The 12061-nt window shown below is 36.1% G+C and overlaps 1 protein-coding gene across 4 annotated transcripts in view; it reads left to right on the top strand.

Annotated features, from left to right (window-relative positions):
* Positions 1-12061, top strand: part of BABAM2 (BRISC and BRCA1 A complex member 2) — a 161189-nt gene that overhangs the window by 41817 nt on the left and 107311 nt on the right. For 2 of the 4 annotated variants that reach the window (XM_031594460.2, XM_031594467.2), the window contains exons 5-6: positions 2791-2985; positions 6831-6905. The exons of 1 other annotated variant lie outside the window; for it this stretch is intronic. In XM_031594460.2, coding sequence (XP_031450320.1) covers positions 2791-2985; positions 6831-6905 — 270 coding nt within the window. The remainder of the gene's footprint in view (positions 1-2790; positions 2986-6830; positions 6906-12061) is intronic. One more of the 4 variants, XM_090135184.1, reaches the window with a different exon arrangement.

Raw genomic sequence — 12061 nt, 5'->3', positions numbered from 1 at the left:
CGTGTACTTGGTGGATTGTTAGTTAGGTTTTCCTCCAGGTGAACTGTTCTTAGAACCAATTCATACTTGGTTTGACTCCTTAATTGCTGAATGAAGGGTATTTAGTAAAGATTCTAGAGTTGCATAATTCATTTTAATTCCTTCAACTGTAAAGTGTAAGCACTGTTTTGATGCAGTGTTCTTGAGCTCTTTGAAGAAAGCAATACTTCAGTTCCACGCAGGACAAATAACAATGGATTTCCTCTTACTCTTTTTTTGTTCTGTAGTGTAATATTATTTAAAAAACAAAAGGTACGGGTGCATTTAGGTCGGTTATTAAGATATTGTTGGTCATTTCCTTTGACAGAACATTTCTATTGTGTTATAGCAATGTCATTAAGAGGAAAGGTTATTCTCACTTGTCTGGCTGATATCAATACATACTGGCATATTACATCCTCTGGCTTTCTGGAAATGCTTTATTTGAGCAGGAGCTTGGGAACAGGAAATTTAAGGTTATACACAGTCTGGTTTTAGACTGTATGATACAAAATGTGTTTCCTAGAAGACGCTATCTACCTTACAGATTTTCTCTAGTGTTTTTTTAGAATTGAGTAAATTGAAGGGGTTGAGAATAGATTTTTTTTTTTTCAAGCTGCAGATTGAAGAAAGGGTAGAACAAGGCTTGTAATCACTTGTTGGTATGGATGCAAGAAGCTTAAAGGAGCCTCATTGCTATTTCACTGTATGAGAACTGTTGAGTCATGGCCTGAATGACTGATTCAGCACCTGGGGAAAGGGCCCAGTCAGCCCTGGGAACACAGGTGAAGGCAATTCAGCTGTGTGACCAGAAGGGGTGGAGCCTGGCTGCACCTCTCTTAGACCTCATTTAAGGGCTGACTGCCACTGGGGAAGGATCTCTTTCAGGAGATCTCTTCTTGGTGGAGCTTTTCCCTGCAGAATCTTCTGCTATGAGTGAGCAATCTTCTTCCCTTCCCTTATAGCACCTTTCTATCATGCTGATCCTTCTGTCATCATACCTTTGTTGTAACACCTTTTCCATCGTATTGATCTGTCTGATTGCTACGCCCACTCATTTACCGATTACCTTGGTCTGTAATATACATTTTGAGTTATGGTGATGCTGATATTCCCATTCTATAGTATCCTTGCTGTCTAGGAGGAAAAGGATAGTATTCTTTGGTAGAATTGTATCTTTATGAGTGATGATGCTGAATGTCATTTTGATAGCATCTTAATATATTTGACTTCAGAGAGAAACAAATATGAAGTTGTGGAAAGAGAAGGAAATATTGTCATCATGTGCATATAATGAAGTCCATACAAAACTATGCCAGAGGGTTACACTCAAGTCAACAGAAATAAGAATAATTATAAGCCTTTTGAAATTAAATGGCTGCATCATCAGATATTAGGTTAAAAGTAGTTTCTGTTGTAGAGCTGAAGGTGCAGAATGAAAAGTATCAGAAGGTAGAACTTGTAACTTTCTTTTTGGCTCAGAAGATGGAGTCTTTGCTTGAAAGATTCTCTGTTTCAATTTATCTTTTTGTAAAATAAATAATTGCACGTAAAATTGCAGAGGAGCTGGGATTGGAAAAAGCCTGCTCAGAGAGAGTTGGATAAGGTGGTTGTCCAGGACTGCCTACAGTTGGGTTTTGAGTATATCCAAGACTCAACAAGCTCTCTGGGCAGCCTGTTCCACTTGTATTTACCAATTCTGGTGTTACACAAAATATTAATAGCTTTTATATTTTAGGGGATGTGTTTTAATCCAGTTTCATTCATATAGTTATGCTCACAGCTGACCAAAGGCTGCATGACTGGTAATGTGCCCTGAGCTTAGATCAAGACCTGTTGAGGACATAAGTACAAAGCATATGGCAATCCAGAGTTATCTTGTGGTTTTTATGTCAGAACTGTCTTATTGTTCTATTGGCATGGAGTAAAGAATGAGGTCTCATTTCACATTAACATGTACCCATTCCAGGTCAATCAGAAGCAGGCACGTACACTTACTGTGTTAGCTTTGGTTAATAACACACAACCTTTCCAACTAAAACTTATTTTGCAGAGAAGACTGGTCTAAGTGAGTTCAGAGTGGATACACTGAGAGATATTGACTGTTCTGCTGACACAGTTGCTTTCAAATGTATTAATGTTTATTTCTTTTACTTGTGTTTCTTGATATATGGTCAACTTGTAATAAATTTGCCAGGCAGATGGAAGAGATTTCTGTATGGATGTCATTTTTTAAGGGAATGAATCAAGGCAGTGAAGTAGGGCACAAAGTTGAGTCAGTTTGCCATGTCACTGTCAATATAATTTGAGTAATTGGTTTCCATTGTTAGTGTCAGTTTGGCATAGTCACTTGGCTGTTTTTTGAGTTAGATACTGTTCAGGGTTATACTTAATCTTATCATCGTACATTTCATATCAGTTTTTAATTTGTTGAATTCAGACTTTTCAAGTCCCCAGATGGGGCAGTGTAATTTTGGGAAAGAATGGAATGGTCATTTGAGCGTATCTATGCCTAGTAGTAACTCCGTTACCTGTTTTGTGGTAGGTCACTGTATGGGCTCTTATTTCACATTAAGGCTTGCTTTTGCTGTTTAATCTGTTTTCCTTCCAAAGCATGATATAACCCTTCCATTTAATATTAAGATTTAATGTTAAGCTTTGACACCAAACTTCCAAATGTGTATTTACCTCTGATTTCAGTATGGAGGAGGAAATGCTTGTCCTTCTATTGCTGGAAATGAATTCAGTCTCTGTTCTTTTAAAATTCAACAGAATTTGGCTTCTTGGAATCCTTCAAATCCTGAATGCCTCCTGCTTGTTGTGAAAGAGCTTGTGCAGCAGTATCATCAATTTCAGTGCAGCCGATTACGTGAGAGCTCACGTCTCATGTTTGAGTATCAGACTTTACTTGAAGAGCCCCAGTATGGAGAAAATATGGAAATCTATGCTGGCAAAAAAAATAACTGGGTAAGCTATTAAGAATTGCTGCTACAATGCTCTTTGTGATCCTTTTATTTTAGTAAATGACAGTTCTTGGTTTAGAAAACCAGGTTGTTTGTGTGCATCTCCTTGCTTTATTTCCAATGAACACAATTTATTTCACTCAGCTCACTTTCCTGTACTCTCTGTTTTGTCATTTTCAATCATTCCATTACCTTGCTTGAACTAAATTTTGAGGTGAGCAATTCTTTTTTCAATCTAGTGTTAGTTCATCTGATTTAGGGATGAACTGATAAACTTTTGAAAAGCCTGTGATATTTACAGGGCACAGTATGTGGAACTTTGACGTCTGTGAAGATTTTAGAGGCAGAATAATGGCACTGGTATGACACCTGCTCAGGCAAATCAGCTCTTTTTAGAACTAGAATGTATTACTGTGTTTCCATGTTGAGGTTGAGCAGATTTAATTGGTAGTTGCCGTTGCCTGTATCTCACCGCAACTTATCAGAGATGAGATGAGTTGTTCCAGGAACTTAAATAGATGGAAAAAAAAAAAGGACTGATTTCCTGCAGGATAGGAGGAGGTGAGATGGACTAGAGCAGTGACTTTGTAGGGCCATGTCTTCACATGGGAATCAGACATAAAACTGGCTTATCTATTTCCTGAAATTGCATTCTTTACCCAGGCAATGTGCCATGCCACCTCAACCTTCTAAGTGGAGATTATTGGCAATGTAGACATTTGGGTTGGTGTTCAAGTTAACTACTTATTTATTTGTTAACTCTGCCATTTTTCCCATTAATAGTGTTTTTATCACTGGAATTTTGGAGTAAGTTATATCAGAAAATACATAATAGCGCTTATGCTGGACACGTATCCATCTTACTTTCAGCAGCAGTGTAATCTTGATGTATATTATTCTGAGAAGCAATATCTGATGAAATAGATGTACTCTGGAAATGAAATTCCAGCACTTGTTTTATCACAGACTAGAATTCACCTTTGTCACTTTCACTGTCCTTAAGTAACAGATGACATGAGGATTTACAGCTCACTGTACTTAATTTTACTTGGCATTATCTTTATCAGAGAATTTCAGATCTCTGTTTCTAAATCAATATGTTTGTTCTTAAGTGTTATTTTCTGTAGCTGGCATCACAAGCAACTTGCCACATCTGTAAATATCATCAGACAGTTTTACTGAAGTGTTTTCTGTACCATACTCAGATTTTATCGTCGCTTTTGGCAGCTGCCAAAGTCGTAGTGAAGATTGTAGAAAACTTTTTTCCTCCTTATGGAAAAACTGTCTACTGAAGTCTTTGGATTCTTTCCCCAGTCCTTTGTGACTGTGAAATGTTATCTTAATTTGGCATGGAAATGTTATCCAAACTTAAAATATTCAAATAAAATAAATCTCAAAGACATTTTGAGGCAAATCCTTTCAATTATTTCAAAGCTATGTAAGGTTTCTATAGCATGTGCTTTGTTATCAAAGTTTGTATTCTCTATCAAGAAGATCTCAAAGGTCTCATTTGAAAAATCTGTGAACATGTTACCTGCATTATGGAGGCTTCTTTGTGAGTGTCTTGAAACACAAAACTATGGAACTCATCTTTGTTCCCCTTCATATCCTTTACAGTTCTCTTGTTAGTCTTGACAATTGGTGAAATAGCAGCATTTCTCTCAGAATAAAGAGGTAACTAACTGCGTGTTACCTCCTCTGCCTAGAACTCATGAAAACTCATGTTGTTGCTGTCTCTAATGAACTGATGGTGGTTCAACAGACTTGTGAAATAATCATCTATGAATGCATGTTGCATAGTGTTATGAACGTAATTATCTTACATGCATGAATTAATATATTTTTTTAAAAAAGAGGAAGCCTGAGTTGTTGTGTCCCAAATTGGAACAGAAATTTGCTTGTGTATATCTAGTTTCCTGAAGCGACCTCCAAGACCTATGACAGAGACAAACTATTATTTAGTGTGGTAGCTTCATGTTGGCAGAGTTCCATCTGATACAGATGCTCATTAACTACCTGAATCTAATCTCTCTGTGTTATGGCCAGAAATACGTCTGACTTCACCGTATGCCTGTCAGCAGCTGGCAAGGTTTGGGTAGTTGAGCAATTTGGGCAGGGGCTGCTCTCTGTGAGTCCAGAACTTCTCTGGGAGGACTACATTGCAACACAATCTTGATTGAATGACATAAAAGATCTGGCCTGTAAGCCCTTATGTACTTTTATGCCATGAAGCAGCTGATGTTTTGATCAAAGGCCATTTATTTGTTCAGCATTCACTCACAGTTCATCAGACTTAGTCTTTAACCAGAAATCATTTTCTAGATTTTTCTGGCAATTCTTGTCTGGACCTCATTTCCAAAACAGTCGTCATACAAGAATTGCTGTCTATAATATCAGTTTTGGTCTGATAAAATAGCAAGTGCCCCAACTGATGTCAAAACAGTCTTTGTGCTGCTTGCACAAGAAGTCATTGACTTGCTTCTGTAGGTTGTTGCTGCTGCTCCATTTTATAGAAGGAATACTTTCATTATTTCAGGTATATCCCAGGCACAGCTACCTACCTGAAGGCACAGCTGTGTCTGCAATAAAGATGATTCTGTTTAAATCTAGTAATGTATATATTACAATTCTCATTAGAAGTTTGAATGTAAATACAACTTGTACAATTGTTTGAAGTTGTTTACTGCACCTTTCTCATTACAGTATTTCTCTTGTTGATTTCTTTGGCAAAACACTTAATATTTTAAGATGAAATTTAGCCATGGAAATCTATTTTTGGGGAATAGAGAAGTAGTACATGTATGTTACTGTTGCAGTAACACCGAATATTTACACAGCTTTGATTTGTCCCCTTGCCTCTTAAAATGAGGTATTATATTTAAGAAATTGCATGTCATCATACAAATAAACAGAAAAATATGCAAAAATAGTGTTAGAACTGAAAAAATGAACTTTTCTCAAGATTCTGTGCTGAGTTGCAAAAAATCAATGTTTAATGCTTTTTGCACAGCTAATGTAACAAATAACAATGTAACAAACACAGCTGCTGTATGTATATGCAGTATGTATGCTTTACTGTATTCCAGAATAAGGACAGCAAAAAATTAACGCAGAGAAAATCAGACATTTGTTTTTTCAAAAAGAGCCAACTTCACTGCTTGATAACCAGGTGGACAAAGTCTGGTTTTAAGGAAGTGTATGAAACAGAAAGGAAATCCTTTCCATTTCCTTTGCATACACTTTATGCTTAAAAACCTTCAATGTGCAGGGGAAGCTTGGCAGATTTTCAGTAAACAGTTGTCTAGGTGTTAAGAATCACATATCTCTGAAAATAAATGACAGAAAGCATTCTAGCTTGATTTTCTTTGTCTATGTTCATTGAGGACACTTCTGATCCATTCTTACCTTACTCAACTTTTCTGTTATGTGAATCTGTAATGTTTGTGAAGATGCATGTATTTTCTCTCTACGCTCTCAAAACTTTGTCACTTGCTTTCAGTCCATTTGCAGGTCTCACTGAACCAGAAATGAGAACAGACAAGGCCAATCTGTGTTTAGAACCTAAGTGTAGTCAGATTTTTCTCGTGTACATTGTTGCATTCCAACTACTTGTTATTGTTAGGATACTGGCAATGATGTTTTATGGTCTTAGAGTGTTTTTGCAATGCCTGTGGAATCTAAATTTTCTTTTCATCTTCAGTAATTTCATTGAGAAATGTTCTTTTAAACCTCAGCCCTTCTATTTGGTATGAGCTCTTACGTGTTTTCTGGTTAATATACCGTCTTCAGAATGTTTACTTTGTACTTCTTTGGACACTTGCTCTCATTAGTCTTATGGTTTTTCCACAGACTGGTGAATTCTCAGCTCGCTTCCTCTTGAAGTTGCCTGTAGATTTCAGCAATATTCCTACATATCTTCTCAAGGTAAAATGAATGTCTAAGTTGACAGTATTTGTTGAGAGAATATGAATTATTGAAATGTTCTTAGTTACTATTCTGTCATTCCTGCCCTCCTCCTCTTCAAGAAATTGGAAATGCACCATTTTTAAACCTAATTGGATTATATTTTGGAAATATGGCATTAAACATACTTTTGTTTGGCATTCCGCTTTACCAAATTGTAAACATATATTTGTCATTCCGGTGGACACTGTAGAAGATTGCGTGGAATACCAATGTTACCTGGAATTTTTGGTGGACAGTCAAATTGCACCAGTAGTCTTGATGGTAGAAGCAGAAAAATAAACTCAATATGCCACTTCTTAACAGGGACTGAAAACAAATACTTATCACAAAATCTGAACATATTGGTGTTTACTTTGCTTCATTCACTTACAAAAAAACACTAAATTGAGAAGACACTTTACCTAATTTTAACAAGGATTTAGGACAATGGAATTTAGGTGCATGTTAGAAAGGAGAGTATTTCTCTATTTGCCAGCAAAGGGAAAAAAGAATTGTGACAAACTACTAGCATGGAATAATTTGAAATGAGTGGTTTTCACAGCAGGCGGACATCGCTCTTTCAAGCAGTTACAGTGGGAGCTCATCATAAGGTCAATGTTATTATATGCAGACAAAACAGTGAGAGATCTATTATTAACGTTAGAATAAAGTGCCAGAACAAGATTTGAGTCTGCTGATGTTAGGAGCAGACATCTTTCTTTAAACTGCATGTCTGACTCCTCAACTTTTTAGTCCTTAAATATTTGGAAAGGAAAACAGCTTCCTAATGTTTAGCAGCTAATGCATTGAGAAGAAAATGTCAGTGTATATCCTGTTAGCTCCTCTTCACCTTTTGTTAGAAGTCTTCAGCTATTGTTAGCTCACAGTTGCAAGCATGAATCTTCAGTGATTCTCCAAGTAATATATCTTGAGCTAAAAACCATGAAAATAAAAACAGATACAACTGTAATCTAGCTGAAATTCTGTAGTGTGAGAGCAGTACCCTGTGATCTCTAACTTTTGCAGGATACACACTGAGTAATACCTGTTCCTGATTTTACCCAAAAGCCTCCAAATATTTTCAGCTCCTTGCTGTGTTCATCATAGCAGCACTGGCAGCTTCTGTTGTTCATCAGAGCCTTCTCTACTCACTGGATGGGTGGACAGTCGGGTGTAAGATGATTGGCAAGGCCTTGCATCTAGAAGGTTGCAGCAACGTAGACAGCCACGTATTTATGATTGACTTCTGAAAGGCCCTGGGGAAAAAAGGAGGCTGTCAAAGGCACACAAACTGTACTGTCTGCTCCTTATTGAGCACTGGAGTGCCATTTTTTCCAGGATCATTTTAAAATTGATGAAGAATTTCAGGATGTGCATAGCCAGTGTATTCTCTAGCTTCATTCACGTGGCTGTCCTATGCCTCAGTTCAGCCTCTGAGGAAATGAAACAATTTGGAGCTGGAAAGTGTTGTGTGAATTACTGAAATGTTATAATGTAGGAGTTAGGATAAAATATGTTTTGTTTCTTAAGGAGTAGCACTTTAATATGTGTTAATTCACTTTTTCTTACCTTACCCACCTGCCCCCAGTATGTTCATTGTCACTTGCTTTAAGCAAGGTTGATTTTCTGTGAATGTTCCATCTTGGCTTCCTAGGGTGTTATTCACCCTGAGTACTGAATGATTCAGTAGTCTGAAGTAAAACGTGTTTATTTGTATGTGTGTATAGACTGTGTAATGTGCAAAACTATGCACAAGAGGTAGCAGAATCAAAGTTTCCCAGTCTACCTTTATTTTGACCTCCCTAAAATCTTAACGTCTCAGTGTTGCAGTTTTATTAAGTTAATGTGTTTTTGTATGCAATATCCTGTTTGTTTGTTGTTGTTCTTTTGAAATAACAGATTCTTTTTGATGGGTAATATGATGAAATCCTTAGGTTTCTTAGACTTCTAATTTGCAAACTAACAGATTAACTGTCTGTGTTAGGTGAGTGATGTTTAGTCTGGATGAATAGCCACAGGAGAAGAAATATAGTTTTATTTCAGTAGTGTTTGTTGACAGCAAAGAAAGGTTTGACTCAGGCTCTGACATAGATTATGACAGACTGCACTCAGTAGCAGGCATGGATCCGCAACAGATCCCTATTGCTTTAGTGTCTTGTACTCTGACATTATTACCTCTATCAATGTCATCTCATATGGCAGCAATATAAATGTAGATAGTTGAGATAGTTAAGCTCCAAGTAGTCCAAATTTGCAAAGGTATTTTTAAAAAATGTATTTTCTCTCAAGCTATACATGTCTGCCTTTCTATTTTTATTTTTACTTTATTTTAATGAAATTTTTGACATAAAGAGACTTGTGGCTTTCATAATAAGATCAGAATTCATTTGCAATCACATATGCCAGTTATGTTGGCACCAATGCTGCTTGCAAAATTGTGGTGCATGGTTGAGCATTCATTGATGCAGAGGAAGGAATTGTCAATATATTATCCTGAAAGGCGGAAGAGCAGTCAGTAACTGAAGGCTGTTAGTGTATTAATATCAGAACTAGTGCAGAACTAAATGCTGTGTTTCAATTATGTTCTAGTCTGCAGCCGGTCTTACAGTGTGCGTTACCTTCTCTGTAATGATTTATGGAGTTCAATCCATGCTATACTTTCTCTGCCATGAGTTCTTTTTTTAATGTTTAATTAATGCTACTTGTATTAAAATCCAGTGACCATTACTCTTGCCTCATTAAGCCTAGTAACCCATTGATCTGCAATGCTCCTTTGTGAGAATATTTGCCTTACCTTATGATGAATAAAAATTCAAAGATGTAAGAAGAGTTGAGTTGTTATGCACTTGAAAAGCTGATTTACCAGGTTATTTTAAGTTTTTTCTGCATTATATTTAAATTTCAGTTAACACGTGCACATTTTCTATGGAAAGTAGCTGAGTCCGTGAAGAAGAACAAGAATGATTAAGAGAGCAGCACAGAGTACAGTGTCTTCCTTTGAATTCTTAAATTCTACTCAGCGTTCTTCAGAATTTATTAGGAAGCAAAACAGCAGTTGTAGTAATGGCTGCAGATGTAGTTGTAGTAATGGTAGATAAATCTCTATTCATAAGTTTTCTTGGCATACTCTTAATATAGGAAACAAAAAATAACATACTTTATTATCCATGCTGACAATTAGTGAGGAATGTTAGTTTACGTTGTAAATGCATATCTGGGCAAAGAGGGATTTTCATGTTGTTTTTCCACTTTACAAAATTATACCTTCTTACAAGATTTAAATGCAGACCTTTGTATTGACTTTTTCTTACATAAATTGTTTGACATAAATTAAAATTGTAAGCATCAAACTACAAAGTCAAGCTGGTAGCTCAAACTACTGCATGGTTCGTTACTGAGCAGCCTTTCATTAAGGTTCTCTTATTTGAGAAGAATCTGGCTCTGCTTCAGGAAAATATTTACGTCCGTATCTGTTTACTCATATATTTTTCCCTTTCCATTCTTTGAAGTGAGATTTTTGATCAACACTCTCATTTTGACTGAAATTCTTTTCTTTCAGCTGCAAATTTTGCTATAGTATTGGTAAAAGGAACTCTTCACTGTTTGTTTAGTTTCATAGTTTTGATCAAGGACTTGTGTTATCATAGTGATAAGGCACATAACATCACTAGCTTAGTAATTTCCTAACTGTCTTGAATTATATGACTGTAGCATGGCTGCTGAAAATGAGTGGACTTCCAAGCATGTTGCAGAAACGTTCCAAGTTATGTTGCAGAAAACAGGACGTTTAGGTATTCTTATTATTTTGTTTTTGAAGTTTTAATTTAGTAATAAATGCCCCGATTACCAGCTCCTCCTTACATGTGATTTTTAGTGTATTGATTTTCTTCCTATTTTTACGTACATCGTGTTGTGCCCTAGCAAATAGCCAATATCTGGACCAATTCAGCCATGATGCTGCAGCCAGTAACCTTCCAATAATTTCTTATTATTCAAGTGTAAAGGAAATACACAGAGTGGACATAATTTCTTTTTTTTTTTTTTTTGTAGAAGGCTTTTTCTAATACTAAAATTTTTTTTTTCTGAAGAGATTTTTTGTGATGACCACTGTGTTCACTGCATATCTTTCAGAACTGAAACAAGTAACAAACATTGTCTAGACACATTGCCAGGGGCAAAATAGTTGTGTATAAGCCTGTCAATGGAAAAGGTTTATCCTCAAGTTCAAACTGAAAGATAAGAACGTATTTGTGTTTTTCCTTATTGTGATTTCATCATTTAGAAGTCTGTTTAAGACTTCAGTGCAACCTCTGTTTATCATGTAGACCAAATTCCAGATGCTGTGAGAAGTCTGTAATATGTGCATATGTTTGAGAAATCAGCTGGAGGAGACAACAAACAAAAGTACAATATGCAGGATTAGAAGCAACTTTTTTCTGGACAGGTTTTTTTTTTTTTTTTTTTTTTACTATTTTGATTTAGCAATTGACTGTGGTTTAGACTTGACAGCATTTAACCTTTTATATTACATTGCTGCAAATAACAAAACACAAATGTATTTGTGTAAAACGTAGTAACTGTGCTGTTTAACCCAAATTTTTGAGCTAAAAAAAATATAATATTAGCTCATACCATAGACTTTCTTTTAAACTTAATTTGATTTTGTTGCAAGCTGGCTTACTGAAATCTGATGTTTAGTGTGACAAAGTCAATGGCAAGGAATTAGTGTCCAGAATCTGACTTCAACTTTTTACGCTGCCCTCTTTCACCCTGTGCTGAGCAGCTGCCTCTCAAAATAGCATCAAACATTATGCAGTAAATACTATCATATACTAGCATACCTTGCCTTAATGTGGGTGATGGACCTATATGTCTTCTGAAACTTGTCATGTCTGTGGAGCCAGCTGTCATTTTACCTGTTTTACAAATAAGGAAACTGACAGGTGGATAAGACTTGCGGGTAACCCTGAGGTAGTATGTAGTTCTCATACTTCACAGTATTTTGGCCATGCTTTCCATAGTGGTTTTATAAGCTGGTACACAGATTGCTAATAATCTTTTACTACTTAAACCTACATGACAGAAGCATAAATTTAATTCCCAAAATTGCTTTCCTGATCTTAGGACATAGCATA

This window comes from Phasianus colchicus, chromosome 2 (genome assembly GCF_987193195.1).
Source record: "Phasianus colchicus chromosome 2, bPhaCol1.hap1.1, whole genome shotgun sequence".
NCBI classification, from domain to species: domain Eukaryota; kingdom Metazoa; phylum Chordata; class Aves; order Galliformes; family Phasianidae; genus Phasianus; species Phasianus colchicus.
Note: the sequence above shows the minus strand (reverse complement) of the source record. Positions and strands in the feature narration are given on the sequence as shown.